Source organism: Bos javanicus, chromosome 11 (assembly GCF_032452875.1).
Source record: "Bos javanicus breed banteng chromosome 11, ARS-OSU_banteng_1.0, whole genome shotgun sequence".
Taxonomy (NCBI): Eukaryota; Metazoa; Chordata; class Mammalia; order Artiodactyla; family Bovidae; genus Bos; species Bos javanicus.
In genome coordinates, this window is record NC_083878.1 from 13,098,424 (window position 1) to 13,121,299 (window position 22,876).

Consider the following 22,876-nt stretch of genomic DNA (forward strand, 5'->3'; position numbering starts at 1 on the left):
AGGCAAGAGTACTGGAGTGGGGTGCCATTGCCTTCTCCGTGGGGGAAAATGGACACATGTATATGTGTGGCTGAGTGCCTTCACTATTCACCTGAAACTCACAACATTGTTAATCGGCTGTATCCTGATTAAGTTTTTAAAAAGAGTTAGTGAACTAGAAGACATATCTTCAGAAATTAGCCAGAGTGCAACACAAAGAAATGTGAAATAAAGTTGAACTGCCATGGAGAATAGAGCAGGTCCATCACAGATCAAATCAGTTCCAGGAGGAAATGAGAGAATGACAAATACGCACTATTTGAAGAGATAACTAATTAAAAGCAAAATGACAGTCCTCGGATTTAGGAAGACAACAACACGAAGGCAGCCAGAAGACAGTGAGATAGGGTCTCCAAAGTGACGGCAGGATTTAAGTGTCAGTGAAACTAGCAGTTCCAAAATAACGGTGAAACAAAAATACTTCCAAAAAATAATTTAGAAGTGAGGGTGTTTATAATGAATTGATCCTAATTATAGGAATTTCTGTAGGCTCTTCAGGAAGAAAGACGGTCCCAGGATGAGGAAGACTGGTCTACCAAACAAAACAGCCAATGTGGGTCTAGCTAAAAGAAGAAAAAGATTACTTAAAAAAATAACACTGCTTTTAAAAATGTCATTTATAGCGGTAGAACTAAAATATTGAACAAAAGTTCATAATTGGTAAGTGACTAGAATTAAAGCATCCTAAGAGGAGAAGGGGATGACAGAGGATGAGATGGCTAGATGGCATCACTGACTCGACGGACGTGAGTCTGAGTGAATTCCGGGAGTTGGTGATGGACAGGGAGGCCTAGCGTGCTGCAATTCATGGGGTCGCAAAGAGTCGGACACGACTGAGTGACTGAACTGAATTGAAGTTCCTTGTAATATTTTGGAAGTAGCTATAAATACCAATTAAATTTAGATTTTGCTAAGTTTATGATACATGTTAAAGTTTCTATACTAATCACTAAAGGAATAAAACCAATGTATAGCTTTGAAACTGAAAAGGGAAGAAGGAATGAAAAGATGGGGGGATTTTTCAATACAAAAAATGAGAAAAAAAGAAAAGAGTAGGACTAATAGAGACACAGAACAAGAGGGCAGAAATAAATCCAAATATTTCAGTAAAACACAATATATTAGACTGGCCAACTCTCTGAGTTTATGTCAGAATGCATAAAAAAAGAATCCATCTATTTGCTGTTCATCAGAGAGATACCTAAACGTAAAGTCACAGAAAAATTGAAAGTAAAAAGACAGAAAAGATATATTAGGAAAATACTAACCAAGAGAATATGGTTTAGTTGTATTAACATGAGACAAAGCAGCGTTTAAGGCAAAACTCATTAGTAGAGATTTTAAAAAGCAAGGAGTGGTGATTTGCTGCTGCTGCTGCTAAGTCACTTCAGTCGTGTCCGACTCTGTGCGACCCCATAGACGGCAGCCCACCAGGCTCCCCCGTCCCTGGGATTCTCCAGGCAAGAACACTGGAGTGGGTTGCCATTTCCTTCTCCAATGCATGAAAGTGAAAAGTCAAAGTGAAGTCGCTCAGTAGTGTCCGACTCTTAGCAACCCCATGGACTGCAGCCCACCAGGCTCCTCCGTCCATGGGATTCTTCAGGCAAGAGTACTGGAGGTTTGCTACATATCATTAAAAGATTGAATTCTCTAGGAAGATAAAAGAATGCTACAATTGTGCCTAATAACACAGCATCAAATATATAAACAAAAAGTAGACAGAAATCACAAAGAAGAACAAACGTAAGTTAGGAATTTATAAAACATACTTTTAAACAATTCAAGTGTCAAAAAGAAATATGACAGTAATAAGAAAGTACTCAGAACTAGAAAACAACAAAAATATCACGTATCAAAATGTGTGGGATGCATAAAGCAGTACTTAGAGGAAATTTTATAGCCTTAAATGCTTACATTAGAAAAGAGGAAAGTTTGAAAATTGATGAACTAGACATCGCACTAAAGAGGTTAAAAATATAACAAGCCCTCTAAACATGAAAGGAAAGGGTTAGTCACTCAGTCGTATCCATCTCTTGTGACCCCATGGGCAGTAGCCCATGAGGCTCTTCTGTCCATGGAATTCTCCAGGCAAGAATACTGGAGTGGGTTGCCATCCCCTTCTCCAGGGGATCTTCCCAACCCAGGGATCGAACCCAGGTCTCCTGCATTGCAGGCATATTCTTTACCATCTGAGCCACCAAGGAAGCAAAGAAAATAATAAAGGAAACAACTGGAAGCTAGAAAACTAGGAAACCATAGAGCTAAATCAGCAAGCTAAAAATTGGTTCTTTGAAAAGATTTTTTTAAATCTGACAAATTCTGGCAAGAATAATAAAATATAACCTTAGGAATGAAAGGGAACATAAATAGAAGGTGAAGAAATTTTTTTTTAAGTAAGAGGTTGTTATAAAAAATCCTATGTCAATAATTTTAGGAAGAAACGGATAAATTCCTATAAAATATAAATCACCAAAAGTGACTCACATAGAAACAGAAAATCTCAAAGGTCCTATAAACATTTTTAAAAATTGTATCAGCAGTTTAAAATATCCCCAAGAAGAACACTAAGTCTAGACAGTTTTACCAATGAATCTACCAAAACCTTCATGCAACAGATAATGTCAGGCTTTTGTCATTTATTCAGAGACTAGAAAAAGAGCAAATATGCTTCAAATCATTTTATAAGATTAGTATTATCTAGACACCAAAACCTGAAAAAAACAGTATCAGAAAAAGAAGTCCCAAGCCATTATCATTCATTAAAAATTGATGCAAAAAAATTCCTAAGCTAAACTGAACCCAGCAATGCAGAAAAAATATAATATAACATGACCAGCATAGATAGTTTCAGAACTGCAAAGTTGTTTTAACAGTAAAAAAAAAAAAAAAAAACTATTAATGTAATTCACCACATTAACAGATTAAAAGAGAAAAAACATATGATCACTTCAACAGATCCATAAAGAACATTCAATAAAATGTAACATCATTCATAATAAAAACTCCTAGCTTGTTAATAATCACTCAGCTTATAAATTTCATAGTTGGTGGCGAAATATAAATATTCCATTTTCAATTAGACCAGATAAGAATACTCTCTATTATCAGTTGTACAGAGTATTAAACTTATGGTCCTAGTCAGTACAGTCAGACAAGAAAAGCAAATAGTTAAAAAGAAAAAGAAATTAAAAGTACACAGAAGAATCAAAAATTTTAAAGAGCCAGTTCTTTGGATGAAAAATAACCATAAAATAGAGGAAATGCTATTAAGCCTAGTGAAGCAAAAAATAAAATAAAATAGCATAAATTACAAAATCAGGAATGAACAGATAAAAAAACGGAACAGATACGGAGGCATTTTCTTTTATTATAGTAATATGTGTAAATCCATACCAATGTAACAAACAATATCTGATGACATCTAAGGCACCAAATTGACTGAAGACGTAGAAAGTGATCAAAGAATCTCCTCCCAAAAATAGATGCTGGGCCCAGTCTTATAAAATGAGTACAGAGCAGACACATCTTACCCAATTGTATAAAATATGTATTCCTGAAGATCTCCTATAATTCAAAACTCACATCATATAACCACCATTTTCAAGAAAAGATGATAGGTATCCTGTTTACCAGCTAAACCATAAATACAATTCATTTGGCCACCACCTTTTAAATTACATGACTCTTGATCATTTTTAAAATTTAGATTGATTCACATTATTACACATTTTATACACAAAACAAGGCTATTAAAATACCATGCAATTTCCAATTTGCATGATTCAGATTCATAAAGAATCCCTCTCATGTATTTTCAAACCTTTAAACAATCATTCTCATCTCTTAGAGACTGTTTAAGAGCACAGAAAATGAGAGTACACCTCAGAAAATATTTTATGAAACTCATTTAAAATCCTGATAGCAAAATCTAACAAAGACAACCTAAAAGTAATACATATGAATAAATATGCAAAAATCCTACATAAATAATAACAAATCTAAGTCAATAACTAACACATACCAAAACTTCTCCTTGCAAACTTCCCCTTAACCAGGATTAACAAAAACCAACCATTCTCTCTGCTAACAATTGAAGGTCCAGAGCAGACGAAAGCCTGCAGCTAATCTAATTTACCCACTGCAGCTCCCAGGGATGAGCCGAATGTTCACCAAGAATTGTTTGTTCCCAAATCTGCTCATGCCAGTTGTATTAATTTTGTAATTGGATCAATAAGCATTATAAATACATATAATTTGAATTTTAAAAGAAAGGGCATTTTATCTATGAAAATTAATTTAGTTATTGATGTTTTTAATTTAGCTATTGATTAATTTAGCTAAATTGATGTTTTTTAATGGTGAAAATTAAGTATGAGTAAAGCGACCAAAAAAAGGTGTGAGGGGATCTTAAACATTAAAAGAACTCCACATTTAGGTTCTTTTTCACCTACCATTAAGATCTCAAAAACTTTAATAAACCTAAAGGAAAAATAATAAGTAATACATTTTAGATGTGTTTTATACCAGAAGGACAACATAACATTCCAATAGCGATTCAAATTTAAAGAGGCCTTGGCATATATCAAATGATTGTCAAATGAAGATACATGGATATGATTAAAAAGAAAATGTTTATGGTACTTATATTTGACTTTTAATGAGTTCCTATTAAACCGACTTTTTCAGTTAGCCAACCAACTACCTATCCTGATTGACTGCATAAGAAGACTTCATTTGTAGTCAGTTATAATACCACGACCATTTGACTGATTTGGGTTTACCTCAGGAATGCAGGATAATTATATGTATCAATATATATATGTATGAACAGAACAATGGAAAACAAAATGATCATCTTGATAAATGGCACTGGATAATATTAAACTCCCATGTCTAATTTTTAAGCTATTAATCTTGTGGCTCAGCTGGTAAAGAATCTGCCTGCAATGCAGGAGACCTGGGTTCAATCCCTGGGTTGGGAAGATCCCCTGGAGAAGAGAAAGGCTACTCACTCCAGTATTCTGGCCTGGAGAATTCCATGGACTGTATAGCCCATGGGGTCGCAAAGAGTCAGACACGACTAAGTGACTTTCACTTCACAAGATCAAAAATATTTACCTGAAACTACCAATCATTATCATAATTAATTAATGGGAAAACGACAGAGAATTTCTCATTAGAATCAGTAACTAAATAAATTTGCTCACTAGCATCTCAATTACTAAATGTTATTCTGAAAAAAGGAATAAGGTAAAACTATTACAAAGAAAGTGACATATTTATTATTGTTTGAAGAAAACAATCTTAGCTGCTTGAAGAATTCAACTGAATCAATTAACCACTGTCAGAAGTAACAAAGGCACTTAATCAAGAGTCTGTTTCAAAGTAAATATACAAAAAAAAATGTTGTTTTCCATATTCTAGCAATAACCAGCTAGACAAAATAATAAGAAAAAAAGATATTCCATTCAGGTAGCAAAATAGGCTATAAAATGCCTAAGAATAGACTTAACAAGAAATGCACTAGACCTATTTAAAGTAAACGAAAAAAACTCTTCTAAGGGACATAAAATAAGACGGTTATAAAAATTAAGAAATTAGGACTTTCCTGGTGATCCAGTGGTTAAGAATCCACCTGCCAGTGCAGGGGACACGGGTTCAATCCCAGTCCAGGGTGATCCCACAAGCTGCGAATCAACTAAGCGCAGGTACCACAACTACTGAGACCCGCACACCCTACAGCCCGTCGCCACTGCAGCGAGAGCCCGTGCACCGCCGCAAGGAGGAGCCCCACTTGCTCAACGAGAAAACCTACACACAGCCACAAAGACCCAAGTGCAGTCAAAAACAAATACAGAATCTTTCAGTCTTTTTTTAAAAAAGAACTTCAATGTCCAGGGATGTGAGAAGAATTAAACCTTTATGGATATCCACACAATGGAATGACAGGCAAGCATTTTGTAAAGAATATAAAGATATGGAAAAACATCTACGATATACTTTTAAGTAAAAGAAAATTCAGATTTTTAAAGTCTGATAAGATTCAGATTTTATTTTGTAAGTATTAATGTGCATAAGAGATATCTATAAATAGAGGCACATCAAAATCTTAAGTGTTCCTCTCCACCTGGTAGGAATACAGGTGGTTTTAACTTTCCTGCCTTATACTTTATTGTGTTTTCTGTATTTTCTACAACAGATAAATCAGAAAACAGTTAAAATATAGACTGCCTCCTCCTAGAAGCCATAAAGCACCCATACAGCAATGTCTCCTCTTGACACCATGAATGAAATTTTACTTTCAGGAGGTCCTATATCTTAGGTTCCCCCTATGGGCCTGGGGCTCCCCTTGGCCCTCAGCATGAGACTTCGGGAGTGTATATTGAAAGCTAGACACAACAGCCATCTTCCTGGAAAGACCCATGACCCTTAAAGATAACACCTAGGAAATCAGCCCTGGAGGACAGCAGCAGCACTAACGGGAACTGCAGGTGTGAGCTGCGGGCCCAGCAGAGCACTCAGCACCTGCTGGGGACAGCCAGGGTTCTGCAGTACCACAGGCCTCTTGCCCACAGAGGCCTCTCATGTCCTGCATCCCAGCGGTCAGGGTCCAGAGACTTCCCCGTTTCCCCTGGCCCATGCAATCCCAACCAAGACCTCAGCCCTCACGCAGGGAAGCAGGATGAAGGTAAATCCCAGGATGCACCAAGCCCCATCTGTTTCTGAGACTCTTCCCTTAGCTTTTTCCCCATCCCTCCATTACTGCACAGGGCAGCTTAACTGTTTTCTGCCAGGGCTCAGAAAACTCCTTTCTTCCCCTCCCACCCCCACCTCCTCTGCTCCCTTCCTAACTCCCTAACCCCACCCAGTCCCCCCGGGGAAATCAAGGTGCCCACAAATAGGTAAACAATACATACATGAAGACTGGATGGAGAAGATGCCATGTTAGTGGGGGCCAAGCCCGAGAGACCATCTGCAAACTACAAATTAAACACGCTGGTTAGCAACAGGATTAGAAAAGCCATGTCAGGGAAGACTAGATGGTCCCAGGGAAGCAGAACTCTCCAAGTAGGCACCCTCTGCTCTCTCTCCAGGGAGGTACAAAAGCTGTGGGAGGAATGTGTGCTTTGGAGTTGGACAAGTATGGCTCCAAATCCTGGCCCCCGTGCTCTACGTGACCCTGACCTCTCTGCATCAGCATCCCCGTCTGGAGAACGGGCACAAGCCTTGAACTGCCACAGAGCAGCAGTGAGTGTGGATGAGATGAAGGCTGTGCACGCCGAGGACAAGGTGAGGCACACGCGAGGGCTCAGTCCATGCCTGTCTCCCGCCTGCTTTCTTAGAGCCCTGGGCGCCACTGACTCCACGCTCACCTGCCCTCCCAGCCTTTCAATCATCCTGACCTCAGACATCCACCAAGCTCTGCATCATCGCTGGTGGTTTCTCCTAACAGCTGAGCCACACCAACCCCTGCTTGGGCACCATTCCTAAGCCAGTGCGGGTTTCTGAGTCTTCTGTCCTCAAGGACAGACATCAGGGCATCGTACGACTTCGCCCCAAACCAATCTCATAGACGTGCCACCTCTTAATACAGAAAACCTGCTGCCTTCTCCTTTGGCATCAGATCCTTGCCTGCAATCTCGCGGTATGGTGAATCCAGTTTATAGGATGAATCCTTGGGCTGCGGGGTCCAGGAGAGCCTTGGTGGGGGTCAGGGCTACAGGCAGGGTGACATTTTGGGGGCCCACTAAAACAGTTCTGGAAGAGGTGATGGGGTCCTGGGGGGACACATTCCAGTCTAGGTGGAGGTGGCCAGGAGATGCCTTGTGGGCAGAGGAGACAGGAGTTGTGAAGGGCAGAGGTGTGAATAAAGCAGCACTGCCAGGGTAAACAGTCCAGGAGACAGGTGAAGGGGGAGTGACCGGAGCGGGGAGGAGACAAGCGGGGGCCCAGAGCTGCCAGGAGGGAGGCAGGGGGGCAGCCTGGGGCAGGGGGCTCTGGGAGTCTCCACAAGAGGCCAAGCCCCAGTGTCCTTCCTTCCTTGGCAGGAAGGTGCGGGGAGACCCATTCGCCTGGGGTCAGGGAAACACAGAAGAAGTCGTCTGGGAACTCACAGTCCCCTCCCTGATCTGTGAAGAGAGCCTCACTGAGGGGGACCCTGGCCTCCCCTAAACCAGCCCTCGGCTGTTTAGGCCCAGGAGCACAGGCAGGAGGGCAGAACGGCCGGGCACGCAGCCACGCCGCTGGAGGATTCCAGGGGGCTGGCTGCATGTGGCGTGACCCTTGAATCGACCAGATGAACTCCACGTGAAGCCCTCAGCGACCCAGAGACTGGCCCAGCCAGGCAGCAGCTCTGCCCCTCTGGTTCTCATCCTGAACCTCACAGAAGCCTTATTGTTATTTTTAATACAGATCGTTTTTAGAAAGGTGAGAGGGAAACCAGCAGTTCACCAGTGCAAGAGGGAGAAAAAATAAAGCTAAACATAGTTGCTCCAAAGGTCTGCGCCAGCTTCCGAAATTACACGTTCTCCTTTGGGATCCGGGCATAATTTGCTGCTCCGGTTCTGGGAGCACGTTCCCACCTTCACGGCGTCCCAGAGACTAAAACCGGAGCAGGCAGCTCAAAATTAGCCCGAGCCGGGAGCCAGGGAGCAGCCAGCCCCAGCACCCCACCCCATGCCCGTGGAGAGCAAGCCTCCAGACTCCTCCTGCACACTAGCCTGCATTTCCCCCAGAGCCTCCCAGGCCCATCACACACATGAGTGCATACATACACACACACACACACACACTCAGTACACCATCACACACACGCAGTCAACACACACACTGTCAACATACACACACCGCCTGCCACCAAGCCTTTGCCCCACTCCTCTGCCTACCAGGGGAGAAGGCAATGGCAACCCACTCCAGTACTCTTGCCTGGAAAATCCCATGGATGGAGGAGCCTGGTGGGCTGCAGTCCATGGCGTGGCTAAGAGTCGGACACGACTGAGCGACTTCACTTTCACTTTTCACTTTCATGCATTGGAGAAGGAAATGGCAACCCACTCCAGTGTTCTTGCCTGGAGAATCCCAGAGGCAGGGAAGCCTGGTGGGCTGCCGTCTATGGGGTCGCACAGAGTCGGACACAACTGAAGCGACTTAGCAGCAGCAGCAGCTGCCCACCAGAAAAGGCCTCCTCTCCCCACTGCTGTTCTAATCCCTCTCACCAGCCCCCTCAGAGAAGCTCCCCTGATGATCTAGTCCACACTGACCCTGCAGGCCCAGAGTCCCAGATCTTGGTGTCCCTGCTAAGCGAGCATTCACAGCTTTGCCATCACTCTCATCATCTCATACTGATCCACAGTACCGACCTCCTGTTTCTGCCCACCAGAGGGGAGACTTCCCAAGAGCTCTCTCTTCCTCTTTACCCTTCCTCAGGCCACACACATCCCCCCACCCGAGTCCCTGGAGACTCCAAGAGGATACTCCTACCCATGGTGGTCTCTCAGAGCAACAGGAAAGGGTCACCTTGACTGGCGGCTCCCATGCCTGGAGGTGGGTGATGTGGGGAATAGGCAAGGGGTGTCACCCTGACGTGGGCCTCAAGACCCTCTAGGGAATGGCGGGGAGCCAGCTCCAGGGGGGTTCCTGCACCACTTCTCCTCCCCTTGTCATCCTCAGAACACAAGAACTAGTAGATGAGGAGGCGAAGACCCCAGGTTTGTTTGAAGGTAAAAGTAGAGCCTGATTCAGACTCAGAGGCAGATGAGACAGGGAGAGCAGCCTGGAGTAGGGGAGGCGGCGGGGTCAGACTCAGAGGCAGAGTGAGACAGGGAGAGCAGCCTGGAGTGGGGGATGCGGCGGGGGGAGAAGGACAGGACAGAGGAAATGCTGGGAGCGGGTCATTCACATTGTCTTCCTGGTTGGAGGCATTGTCTGTCTGTTCATTATTTTTCTATATTTTCCCAACTGTAGACAACAGACATATATTTATAATCAGAGAAAAATGAATATATCCTTTATTTTGAGGAGCGCACTAGACAGAATGAAACACCTCTGAGCCCCTCTGTGAGGACACCCCTGGCCTGCCCTCAGAAAGTCAGACATCAAGGCCATGACACTTACAGCAGCAGCACTGAGCTTGCACACACATCTGCTCCCGCCCCCCACCTCTCATGTACACTTACCCACGCACATACACTCACACCACCCCATCCCCAGCCTACGGTTCTGAAATCTACACAAAGGACAGCCGCACAGACCGAGAATACACTGAGGGGTTACTATGTGAGAGTTCATCTTATCCCAGTCCCCTAGAGAAGAGTCCAGGAGGCCACGACCCTCCTCACCCCCAGAGATGGGTGCCCACTTTTGAACCCTGGAAGGCCAAGTGGACAGCTCTGTCTCATACATCCATTTCAGATCATCTCCAGAACTGGCCACTCTTGACAGACCAAAAGATTTCTAGAAACCTGAGAAACACTCGGCCGTGGTGGGCAACCCAGTGACCTGAGCATCAGGTCATCGGGACTTTCTAGCATGTGCAGCTCATCCCAGGAAATGGGCAATGATGGGGAGATGGTTCTTTGGCCAAGAAGGGGCGACAGAGCGAGGAGACAGGAGGGACCAAGACAGAAGCCAGATGTGCTAAGAGAGCATTTGGAGCTGGGGAGGAGCCTTCTGCTGGGTCCACAGCCCCAGCTGGTGAGCACAGCGGAGGGGCTGTGTCACAGTGGGAATGGTAAGCTGGCCTGGAGACACAGGTTAGACAAACAGGAGCCAGAAAAGTCCCAGTTCTGCTAGACTTCGTGTTCCTCCAGTCCCCAGAGACCAGGGCCCTCCATCCTACCTGCAGTGGGGAAGGGGACAGGGGACAAGAGCCCAGCCAGAACTATGTGGAAAACCACTGGGTCTGGAACCCACGGTGTCCTGAGTCAGCCCCGGTCCTCCCAAGTCCTGCATGGGGGGTGTGCAAGTTGGAGTCAGTGAAAGATTTCTGGACCAGCCAAATCAGATCAGTGATCTCAGAGAAAAGCGCGACACAGAATTGCTTTTTCCTGAAGCTGCCATCAGACCCCATCAAGACAGGGCTCCCTAGAGACTGGGACGGGTCTCCCTGCCGGCCTGGGGCTCCGTGACAATAAGGTTATGTCTCCTCCGCCATCAGACAGGGAGCTGGATGAGGGCAGGATCCAAACCTCCTCCACCAGAGCAGGCGGAGCTCACTGCCGCCTCTCCCTGTGGACCCCTGAGGCCCTGTGAGCCAGCCCCACCCTCCGCCTGGCCAGCAGCGTGAGCCGTGTCCTCCCACAAAGAGTGCCGACCCTGCTCTGGCTCCTACCCCGGCCCCAGTTCACTCATGTCAACGCCGGGAGGACGTCCAGCCTGGGCCTACTCACTGTCTGCCTCTGGCTGTGCTTGTAGCCAGCAGGACCCGACACAGCGCCTCCCCATCTGAGTCTGTGGACATTTTAAGGGCAGCACACACAGAACGGAAATCCTACTGGGCCAGCTCTGTGCTACCCCACACAGACTCAGACAGCCCGCTGAGGGGTGGGAGCCGGCGCTGGGCACCGAGCTTGGGGCTAATTATCTGCCTCATTCAGCTACAAACACCCACCCAGGCCTTGAGTGCAGCTGAATTCTGTGTACTTGCAATTTCCATTTGGGTGTCCCAGGCAAGAGAAGCTCCTCCTAAGCTCCTACAGAGAGTAGGCAGGATCCACCCACCCACCCATCTACTTATGCATCCATCCACTCATCCATCCACTCATCCATCTGTCCATCTGGGCAGGCAGACTTTCTTCGAATGCGTCCTCTAAGCCAGGCCCTGTGCTGGCATTGAGGACGCAAAAAGGAATGGGCCCCACTCACTGCCCTGAGCCTAGCCTAGGAAACATGCTAACATTTAAAGCAGCATCAGCATGACTTAAGGCAAGTGCAGTGACCCAGATAGAGACAGGACTTGCAGAAGAAGTGAAGGAGCCAGGGCAGAATCCTAGAAGGAGATGACCTCACCTAGGCTGAGTCTTGAGTGACCGGTGCTGGCCAGAGGTGTCCCCAGCAGAAAGGGTAGTGGGGTGGGGCCCTGGAGAGCCAGAGAGGTGGGAGAAGTGGGCAGCTGGGACCTTGTGGGGATGCTTAGCTCCTGTGACACTTGAGAGCAACTATAAAGCTCTTGTGTCAGCCGCAGTGTGGCCCAGGACTGAACACCAGCAATATCCCCTTGGAAGCAGCAAAACAGTGAGAGATGAGTGCATGGAAAGAAGCAGAAATTCACCCTAAATGTCAGACAGAAGCCCCTGTAAGCACATCTCAGGGACAGCTTTGAGGACCCCAAGACTGACCCAGCACCCAAGGCTGTCCTCTTGCTCTCAAGACTAATATTTGACTGATTGTTTAAAAAATTTGAACCCTTCCAAAATGCCATCCCTTCCCTAGTGAATAAATAGGCTGTGGGCCTGAGGACACATGCGTACTCTACGTAGGCTGGAAGGCTCTGCTCTAGGCAGCCCAGAAGCTCTGGGAGCCCCAGGTGCCATGGGGCAGCCAGAGTCAAGCAAAGCCAAGAGGAGGGTGACAACCTGGAGCAGATGGAACAGAGCTGTTCAAGGCTGGTGCTCACAGTGAGGTCCGTGTCCGTCTCCACTGCGATAAGGCTGGGTGGGCCCAGCCATACAGGACCCACAGCCACCCAGAGCCCAAGGTGGGAAGAGTGATCCCCCCTCAGTAAGAGATGCCACAGTTCGCCTGCCATCTGTTTGGCATTGACGCCTGGGTCACCAGGTGGAAGGGGCTTCCCTTGTGGCTCAGCTAGTAAAGAATCCGCCTGCAATGTGGGAGACCTGGGTTTGATCCCTGGATTGGGAAGATCCCTGGAGAAGGCAAAGGCTACCCACTCCAGTATTCTGGCCTGGAGAATTCCATGGACTATATAGTCCATGGAGTCACAAAGAGTCGGAAAGAGTTACAAAGAGCAAGTTTCACTTCACCAGGTGGAGCACAGAGCAAAGGACTGCCTCTTGGACACCCTGGCAGCAAGGCCCTTCTCCTGCCCCTACTCCCTCCCGCAGGTGGAGGGGATGGGGTGTGAGGGACTACTGGCTTGAACACAGACCCGTCCTTCAAGCTGCCTCCAGGGTGCCACCAAGCACAAGCCCATAGATGAATCTCCACCCAAGGAAGGTCCTAGCAACGGGGCTGGGCACCCCGGAGACTGCCAGTCACTCCTCACCCTGTCCTTCCCTCTTTCTTGCTCCTCTCACCTGATTTCCTGGTGATCGCCAGGGGCAAGCCCTCCACGTGGCCTTCAAGGTGCAGGGCCGTTTTTCTCAGATGCTTTGGGTCTTGCCTGGTAGACCCACAGGGTTTCCCACAAGCCCCCGCCCTGCTCCCATCCAGGCTGAAAGCTCCTAACTGGGTCCCTCCATCTGTCAAGTGTCAGCCACCAGGTTATGGGAGAGTGTCTTATGGAGGCTGTGTGATGAGGAAGGGGAGCAAGGCGGGGGGAGAGGGTAAACCAGGCAGCTCTCGATGGAGCCAGTGTCTGTCCCCAGGGACCCTTCCTACCTGGATGGGGATGAGGGGCTCCTTGTCATCGATGTCAATCAGCACATCTTCCCCAGGACTGAGTAAGCTCACGTCATCTGGAGGGAGAGCAGTGTCCAGGCCTGAGAGGGGCTCCCCTGGGGACTCACCCTTCCCGAGCCGTGAGACTCGGCCTTGGGTCTCACCACACTTCTCACTCATGTCTTCCTCTTCTTCCCCCCGTCCTTCCCTCTCCCAGCATCATCCTTCACACTCCCCGTCTCCCCAGTTCCCTCTCTCCTCATCCCTTTGATCCCTGCATCTCCCTCTCCTGTGGCCTTTTCCACATGGTCTCTTACCACAGCATCGACCCCCACTCCCTGGAGGATCCAGCCTGGGGCCAGATGATGCCCTGAGGAAGACAAGATTCCCGCCCTTCCCTCCCATCAGCTGGGCAAAATTCATTCTCATTCAGGTAAGAGGAGGGCTTCAGAACGTGTCTCAGCTGGGAAGCCCACCTGCCCCAGCACCCCCTGCCCACCCCCTCCACCAGTCAAGAGCCCCTCCCCTACCTGGGCCGCCCTGTGGGGACGGACTCTCCTCTGAGTAAGGATCACACAGGAAGCCCTCCAGGGAGCGGATGGTACACTGGCCCACCACGGGCCGGCGGCCAAACTGGCGGTTATCAATGACCTTGACCACGATGGGGGGACAGTACAGCTCCTCCCTGGGCAGCATCTGGGTGGAGGAAGAGGGAAGCTCTGGACAGCAGCCTGACCTCATCTCTGGGAGGTCTCAGAAGGAGGAGAGCCCTTCTTCCCAGGACAAGTCCAAGGAGCAGAAAATGACTCTCAACCTACACCTAACCCCCAAGGGCCGTCAATCCAAAGCGGTGGTCAGCTGAGCCCAGGAGCGGGCCGGTGGGGCAGAAGCCACCCACCTCTGTCTGCCTCTTGAATGCTGCATGCAGAGGCTGACTTTCCCCTCAAGCTTTAACCCCCAAACACACCCAACTCAGCCCAAAGTCAAAACAAGTCTCCTTTCCCTGAACCCTCACTGGCCGGGGAAGGGGAGAAGGGAGAAGCTGGCCCGGGACTCAACAGTTCTCGCAGACAGACCCCCCCCAAGTGGATACTCAAGAGTTGGCTTCCAGACCCAGATTCTTCTCCCCCAACCCTAAAAGCACTTTGAACACAACTTGAAATGATTTATATTCTCTCCTTCGGTGGCGTCTTTGGCTCAGCCAAGAGGAGGCTCCTGTTGACAGCCATTGGGCCTGGAATTTCTAAAGCACTTTCATCCTGCAAACCATTTTCCTTCCCTCAGACTTGCCTTACTCTGGTCACTAAGCCCAGGCAAACCAGGTTGCTGAGAGGGCTGGGGCCGAGGGCCACTGGGGTGGCCTCTGCAAGGCCTGGGGTTGGGGAGGACTAGGTCCAGGAAGATTTGGAGGAATCCCTGAAGGTCAGAGCCCTGGCAGATGGCACTGGGGGACTGAGGCCTGCCCTGAGAGAGGAAACAGCCATGGGTGGGTCCTTGGGACTCCCGTGGACTCGGGATCTGGGGAGGCAGAACCAAGCTGGCGCCCTCTGTGCTGTGCGCAGGCTGCAGCTCCTCCAGGAAGGAGACAGCGAGCATTTCCTCCCGTTCTCAAAGGAGGTGGGAAAGAGACCGTGAGCCAGGAGCCTAGGCTGCCTGGGGCTGCGAGGAAATTCTAAGCACCAGGACTCCGGTAGGTAGCAGACTGCAGGGAGGTCAGGCTCACCACTTCCATGAAGAGGGTGCAGATGTCGAAGTTGGGGTTCTTCCGGAGGTTCTTGATGACACAGGATTGTACAGACTGGCCCCCGCACTCCACCACCAGGCTCGGGGAGGACACGCTGGCCAGCTGGTAGCTCTTCATGTTCCGAAGACCCCACGCCAGGATCTGGGGGTGCAGAGTGAAGAGAGCAGCTGGAAAGGCCCCAGGCCCGGGCAAGGCTGGGCCAGGAAAGGGGAGGCCCGCACCCCGACCCCCGTGATGGGGGCAGGCTCACCTCGATGGCGGTTCGCTGGAGAACCGGCTTGATGTTCTGGGGGACCACGTAGATGTTGGCCTCCCTCTGGGGCGGCGGGTAGGGCAGGTCCGTGTCCTCTGACTGCAGGGCACGGGGTAGAAGGGAGACAAGGGCAGGAGGAAGCCCAAGGCAGAAAGACAAGAAAGGAGGACAGACGGGATGGAAAGAAAGTGCAAGTGTGGAGAGACACAGAAATAGAGCGGCGGGGACACAGAAGGGGGCAAGCGGGCAGACAGAACAAGAGCTGTCAGTTTCCCAGGCACCCCCTTCTCCAGGTCACAACGCCAGCACCTCGGCCCAGGGATCAGGTGAGTCTGTTTCAGACAAGCCCTGGGCCACGACTCCTCCTGCCAATGAGCCGTCCGGGGGTCCCAGCCCCTGTCACACACACGTGCACACACGTGCACCATCCAGCCCAACCCGACACGTCCACTTCAGCCCGTCTCAGTCCCAAGAGGACCACGTGCCCACCTGCTAGCCTCTCCCGCGTCCAGCTCAGACCCTCCCAACTGATCACCCACCCTGTGTTCCATCTCCAGCCCCCACAGATCCACACCCACAGACACCGGCCAGCCCCCAAATCCCACCTCTCGCACCTGTCCTGAGGTGTGACACACCTGAGCAGAACGCTTGCACTTCGAGCCAGAAGAGGTGCTTACAAACAGGAGGAGGGGCTAGAAAAGCCTGCCACCCCAGGCACCAAAGGGCCTACTGGGGAGGCGCCTCCACACCGTGGGCAAGAGGTCAGGGTGGCAATTTTGCCTGCTATGGGGCGGCCAAAAAAGACCTGGGCAAGAATCCTGAAGAACTATTAATACATAGGGAAGCGGGCGAAGCACTAGAAACAGGTATCCCTGTGGATTAGACAACTACCACGTCTGGCAGTGGTTATGAACACGGGCTCCGGGTGTGAATGAATCCCAACTCCACCACTTACTGAGTTAAATAAGTTATTGCACTTCTCTATGGCTCAAGGGTTTTCATCTACAAAATGGTTACTAAAAATTATCAACCTCTAACGCTTGATGTGAGGCTTGAAGAAGCTGATAACATTTAAAAGAGTTCCTGGTTCACGTAAACTCTCAATAGGAGTCCACATGGCAACTTTGTGACAATTAGAAAAAGATGTCCCTTTCTTAAAGCTCTTTACTTCCATGTCAGAAAATCATCCTAGGTCACTAGTTTATTGGAACAAGACACTTTACTGCCACCTGCTGGAATGCTACAATAAATACCGATATCCGATGCCTGCCCTGGAAGTCCCACTCCCGGAGACCCAGTGCACCCACGCACTGCACAACCTGAACACCCGTCTACAAAGGCCCTGACACCCAGGAAACGTCAGCCACAAATCCAAGGGCTGTGATGTGCGCTCTACAGAGCTTGCCTCACATAACTGCATTAAGAAACAATGGAGTCATCGGATTCGTTCTCCAAGCTGACTTGTTCTGGGTTCCTTCTCAAAGGATGTTGCATCCATCTGCAGATGCTCTGACGTCGATGGGGGGACAGCTGGAGCACTGAAACACATCAGCTTCCTCCCACCTCGGCCCTTCACAGCCAACCCCAGCTGTCACTCCTGCCCACAGCACACTGACCTGCGGCAGTGCTGATTTCTAAAATCAAACCAGACCTTGGTCCTAGTCCTAACCTTGCGGCTTCTGAGCTATTTGACCTTGGGCAAATTATTCAAACTCTGTGGTCCAGGACTCTCATGTGAAGACCCAGGATGACACCCTTACAAAATTGCTCTGAGAATTTAACAAGAGAACAAATATGAAGTGCTTCTGGCACATGAGAGGTGCTTAATCAAGAGCAGGGACTGTAGTGATCAGTGCACTGTTGGTAGTGCCACTGTTTTCATCACTAGTGTTGCTGCTGACCAACCCCACTGACTGAGCAGAGCTGAGCCATCAGAGGCACCTCTCAGAACAGCACCAGCTTCATAGCTATCCCAATGTCACCAAAGCACAATGTGAAGAAATTCATCATTTTCCTCCAGACCCCCAAGGCAGGTGACAAGATGCAGGAAGCACCCACATTCTCAGAATGAGCAACAGATGCCATCAGAAGGAAGAGTGATGAGCAGGGCGGCCCTGGGCGCACCTGGGGGCTGCTGTGCACGCCACAGTCCACATGACTGGTGCCCCAGAGGGTGGGGGCAGAGCCCGCAGTGGCCTGGCCACTGCGGATGTGCCTGACTTGGTGTCCACCCTTGGAACTCCAAGGCTGCCTGCTGTGACAACTGCGTAGCAGGGGTCACTTCACTTTTAAAAAGGTTATGCCTGGAAGCCTGCTCGTGGCCTGCTCGAGGCCAATGCCCAGCCAACCGTGGGCCCAAGGCCAAAAGTCCATGATAAAATGGACAAGTAGAAGAGGTCAGGAAGGGAGCAGCCCCAGGCTCCTGGGTGGGGAGGCAGGAAGACCAAACCTTCCTCACACGGTTGCAATGTTCTCCTGAAATCACCAGGAAAACTCAGGAATATATTTCCCCCTAGAACACTTCTCTCCAGGCCCCCAAACTCTGGGCCGTGTCCCTTTGGTTGCTTGTCCCTCACTTCCATGGCCCACCGTCCTGCTGGGCTCCCCCGAGCTCCCCATGAGGACACTTGTATCTCCGTGCGGCGGCCCAGGCTCCCCACTGCAGGAACCTGGTCACAGAGGAGGACAGGGAACAAGAACCTGGAGAAGACTGGGCTCCAATACCGTTGGCAGGAGGCCCTGGAGGAAGAAGGCAGGTGCACACAGCTGCGGAGGCCAGGCCCGGCCGGCGGGAGGAGAGACAAGCAGAAAGAGCGGTTAGGGGCGTGTCCACGGGGCAGCTTACCAGGCACAAGGCCCCCCATTCTCATCCCAAGGCCACCTCCATCCACCATGCCTCCCTCAGGAGCCCTTTGCTGCCACTCCCCAGAATCCCCACCTCTGTGGGGCTCCCTCCTCCTGCCGGGTGTCACACGGTCCTCTGTCCCCTCCCCACTGAGCACACTGCAGTGCACGCAGGTGCCTCTCATCGTCACGGTGCGTCTGTGCCTCCCCACGCTCTGCTCCCTGAGCCGGTCTCATCCAGCCCTCCCCAGCTCTCCACGCTATCCGCTGCCTGTTCCCCTTCCCCGTTTACAGATGGTCCCGAGATGGCCTCTCGGGTCTGTCCACGCCTTCTCTCTGTGCCTACTCTTCCCTCGCTTCCCGAAAAGGGCTGCGTCCATCCCCCACCCCTGCCTCACTTCCAGGCCACCCTCGGCCCCACGCACTCGCTCTGTCCTCTGCACCCCCTCCCTGGAAATTTCTCTCTCCAAAATTAACAACAACCTGCCGGTAGCTCAGACGCAGCTCTCAGGCTCCTAGCTCTCCCCCTCCCTCAGCAGCATCTGGCCCGCTGACCTCAGCCTCCCTCCTAAAACGGTCCCTTTGGTTCCTCACCGCTGGCCTCTCTGCCCTCTCTACCCACTCCTCAGCCCAGCCCTCTCCTAGGCTTTCTTCTCCCACACGTCTCTGCTAAGCCCCAGACTCACATTCCAGCCTTACTGCTATTTCATCCATGTGTCCTTCCAGCTTCTCACACTGAACTTGTCCCAAACTGGATTCTCTAAGCTCCCCCTCAAACCTACTCTCTTCAAATGTCATCTCAGAAGCCAGTCCCACCATCCACCCGGACAGCCAAGCCACGAAGCCGCATGCCACCTTGGCTGTCCTTCCCCTCCGTTGGTCCCCAAGCCTTAGAGACCTGTCCCCTACAGCTCTCCCATATCCACACACCCGTCTTCTTTCCTGAGTTTGGTTCACTACCCTCTTTTGCCTCCTCCTAAGTGACATCTTGGGCTTCCCTGACAGCTCAGCAGTATAGAATCCACCTGTGATGCAGGAGACGCAGGTTCAATCCCTGGGTTGGGAAGATCCTCTGGAGAAGGAAATGGCAAGCCATTCCAGTATTCTTGCCTGGGAGATCCCATGGACAGAGGAGCTGGGCAGGCTATAGTCCATGGGGTCGCAAATGAGTCAGACCAACTTAGTGACTAAACAACAACAACATAAGTTCTATCTGGCATCTGCTTTCTGGCATCTGGCATCTGATATCTGGCATCGCCTTCCAACAATGAATGAGAACTGTACTCTGCAGCCAGGAGGTAACTTCTAAGAATGTCACTCTGTTTAAAACCCTTCAAAGTTTCCCCACCCACTCAGGATGAAGCCCAAACTCCTTGATGCAGCCTCCAAGATCCCTCATCTTCTAGTCCTGCTGACCTCTCTGGTCTCACGTCTCACCACTACCTTTCCACTGCAGGACCCCAAGCAGTGCCCAGCCACCTCCCCAGAAACACTCAACACCCATCCTACTGAATGCCAGAAGGCTGCAGGAGGCACCAGATTCTCTGTGAGGTTGGAGCTCACTGGTCCTCCTGGCCGAAGGACTCTTCCACCCACTTCATCTGGCTACCTCCAACTCAGACTCTGGGTCCATTTAAGTCTTCCCTGGAGCTCCAGGTTTGAGTTAAGCACCCCGCAGTTTCCAGAGCAACTTGTCCCATTGAAAGACACATCACCCTGTGTCGTTTCCATGTGTTCATTTGTCTGTGTCCCATGTTAACCAATGGGCTTCCCAGGTGGCTCAGTGGTAAAGAATCTGTCCACAATGGAGGAGATGGAGGAGACGTGGGTTTGATCCCTGGGTTGGGAAGACCCCCTGGAGAAAGAAATGGCAGCCCATTCCAGTATTCTTGCCTGGGAGATCCCATGGACAGAGGAGCCTGACGGGCTACAATCCATGGGGTAGCAAGAGTCGGACACAACTTAACGACTAAACTACCATAGCCGACTTGTTAAACTGGCAATTCTGCACGCAGGGACCACAGCTGAATCCCCTGTCCAATAGAGGCTTAGGATCAGATAACTGAATGGAGAGAGGGATGGCAGAGGGTGAATGGTGGGGGGCTGGGAGGAGAAAGAACTTACTCCAACACATTCTCCATCCTTCCCAACACTTGTCTGCAACAGCCTTGCATCCTCACCAACCTCCTTCCCCTGGGCCTGCTCAGGGCTCTCTCTGTTTGCATGGGCTTCTTTTGCCATCTTCCAGAATCAACCACATCTTTTAGGGCCTAGTTCAAACTCTACATCCTCCAGAAAATCTCCCAAACCACTCCAGAAACTCCTTACTACCCTCTCTCTGACTTCTTTTTCCTCTAAGTGACCCTGGGCTCCGGTTTCCCAAGGTCCTGACTGATCTCCAACATCTCACACTTAAGAGTCCTGTAGTACCAGCCAAACAGCCACTCCTGTGCCCAAGTTTCTCCATCCAGTCGAGCCCATCTGAGAGGCACAGTACCTCCTTCCTGGGCAGCGATTCTCAGTGGGATGGGCTGCTGTGACCCCTGTCAGCACAGCCAGCCAGGGAGGAGGTGGATGCAGGCTGAAAACACCGCAGTGGTGTCCTGATGCACTGTCCTAAGTGTGACCTTGGACTCCGAGGACCGCAGACCTCAGGGGCAGCCACACAACAGGAGGCTAATTAGATGAGTCATTCCATGGTGGGGTGCACCCTTTCCATGCTGTCCCTCCGCACCCTGCCTGAATGGAGGGCAGACCCAGGGCTGCTGCACGGATGGGGCTCTACAGGTGAACAGGGTGCTCACCGAGATAGTGCAGGCCAAGAGGACAAGGTCTCAAGGACAGATGAGGCTCTGTCCTCCCCCGAGCAGAATCCATCCTCTACCCACTTTCATCTGTCCACCCTGTTGGCCAGTTCAGTGCAGGGAACCAAGGCCATGGGCCATGAGGGTTGCTTCCTCTCCCAGTCCTAGAGGCCACCACGCTAGACAGCCTTATGTTCATCCCAGGGGAGGGGCAAGTGCAGGCGGGCCCTCCAGCCACCGAGGGCAGCACCGCCACCAGTAGCCCATAGACACCCACTCCACCCTGCAGGGCACAATCAGGGGACCCTCTGAACACTCAGACCCTGGCTCCTCGGGGAGCTCCAGGCGGGCGGGCTGGGAGGGCTCCACTGTCTGCCTGCCCCACCCAGCTCGTTAGGAACAACATGTTGCTCTAATTACACTTCCCAGGAAAAACAGTGTTTTAAATTAAAGCCTTGGGGGAGGGATAGGGGGCTGGTTGGGGGTGGGGGGGGACCACTGGGCTTATTTTCCTGATTGCAAAACACCAAATTTTTCCTTCTGGAGGATTTGGGGGTGCAGGAGGGTACATCTCCTGGATATCTCAGACTAAAAGCCATAGCCTGTTGCCTGGATTAGGAGGGGGATGCAGTGACATCTGGTTGGCCCCCAAGTCACAGCAAAAAATCCATGAGTCCGCTCTGCCTTCTTCCAGGACATCCATCCACGGGGCAAGACAGGAGTAGCAGAACCAAGGGCAGTATTCCGAACCACGCCCCCTGAGGTACTCAGGACCACAAGCCCTGATCCCACCTAAAGTGTCCCAAGAAAGGGTCTTCCTCTGCACTGGCTCAGGGGCCCTCAGTTATTAAGGAATCTGCCATCACCTCTTGTGCAGTGTGTGTGTGTGTGTGTGTGTGTGCACGCACGTGCATGCACATATACATGCTTCTCATGAGTGTACACATTTGCACACACTCACGCGTGCCTGTGTGCTCTCCATTTTTCAGGAAATCTAAAATTGCAGTTTCTTTGAACTCATTCCCCTTGGCAGCGCAGACCGCCTTTGTTCTCCAGACAAAAAGGAAAAGAAACGAGACAGAGGGCTCAGAAGAGGCGGGAGAAGGAGGGAGAGAGCGGGTCCGGGCCAAGGAGCAAACAGAGAAAGAGGGAAACGCAGAGGCAGAGCTGGACAAGGGGAAGAGCGAGGCTCCGGAAGAGGAGCCAACAGCGAGGGACAGACAGGAAGGCTGGGGGCTTCGTGGGAAGCAGCCCTCCCCTCCCTCCACGAGGACCTGGGTCTCCCCACAGCAAAACCTCAAAGATGCAACGCAACAGTCTCCTTTCCCCACCAAGAGCACTCGGAGAGGGGACCTCCAGGTGGGCAAAATGCCTGGCATCAGGGAAATCTCGTTGCCCACCACCCTGGCCCCTTGCGGTGACATGCCCCAGCCCAAGGCACCGGACCCCCAAAGGGAGCACAGAGTCATCTTTTCCAGGAAGCCATCCCCACCAGCCTCCAGCTGTAGGAATCCTCAGCCCGGGGAGTGGCCTCTCACCTCATTCCCGCCTCCCACCCACGCGTGCTGTCCCAGAGGCCGTCCCCACTGGAAAGGCTGTCCTTAAACCACCCTCCAGAGTCACTGTTCCTCTCCA

At 50.4% G+C, this 22,876-nt stretch overlaps 1 protein-coding gene across 21 annotated transcripts in view; it reads right to left on the reverse strand.

Annotated features, from left to right (window-relative positions):
- The window catches only part of DYSF (dysferlin), a 223,156-nt gene that overhangs the window by 54,486 nt on the left and 145,794 nt on the right, over positions 1 to 22,876 (reverse strand). For 8 of the 21 annotated variants that reach the window (XM_061431961.1, XM_061431957.1, XM_061431968.1 and 5 more), the window contains 4 exons: positions 15,591 to 15,692; positions 15,320 to 15,481; positions 14,127 to 14,292; positions 13,597 to 13,673 (listed from right to left, as the gene is read on the reverse strand). In XM_061431961.1, the coding sequence (XP_061287945.1) occupies positions 13,597 to 13,673; positions 14,127 to 14,292; positions 15,320 to 15,481; positions 15,591 to 15,692 (507 nt within the window). Of the gene's footprint in view, positions 1 to 6,956; positions 7,020 to 13,596; positions 13,674 to 14,126; positions 14,293 to 15,319; positions 15,482 to 15,590; positions 15,693 to 18,317; positions 18,360 to 22,876 lie in introns of all 21 variants that reach the window. The other 13 variants (XM_061431954.1, XM_061431964.1, XM_061431959.1 and 10 more) reach the window with 3 other exon arrangements.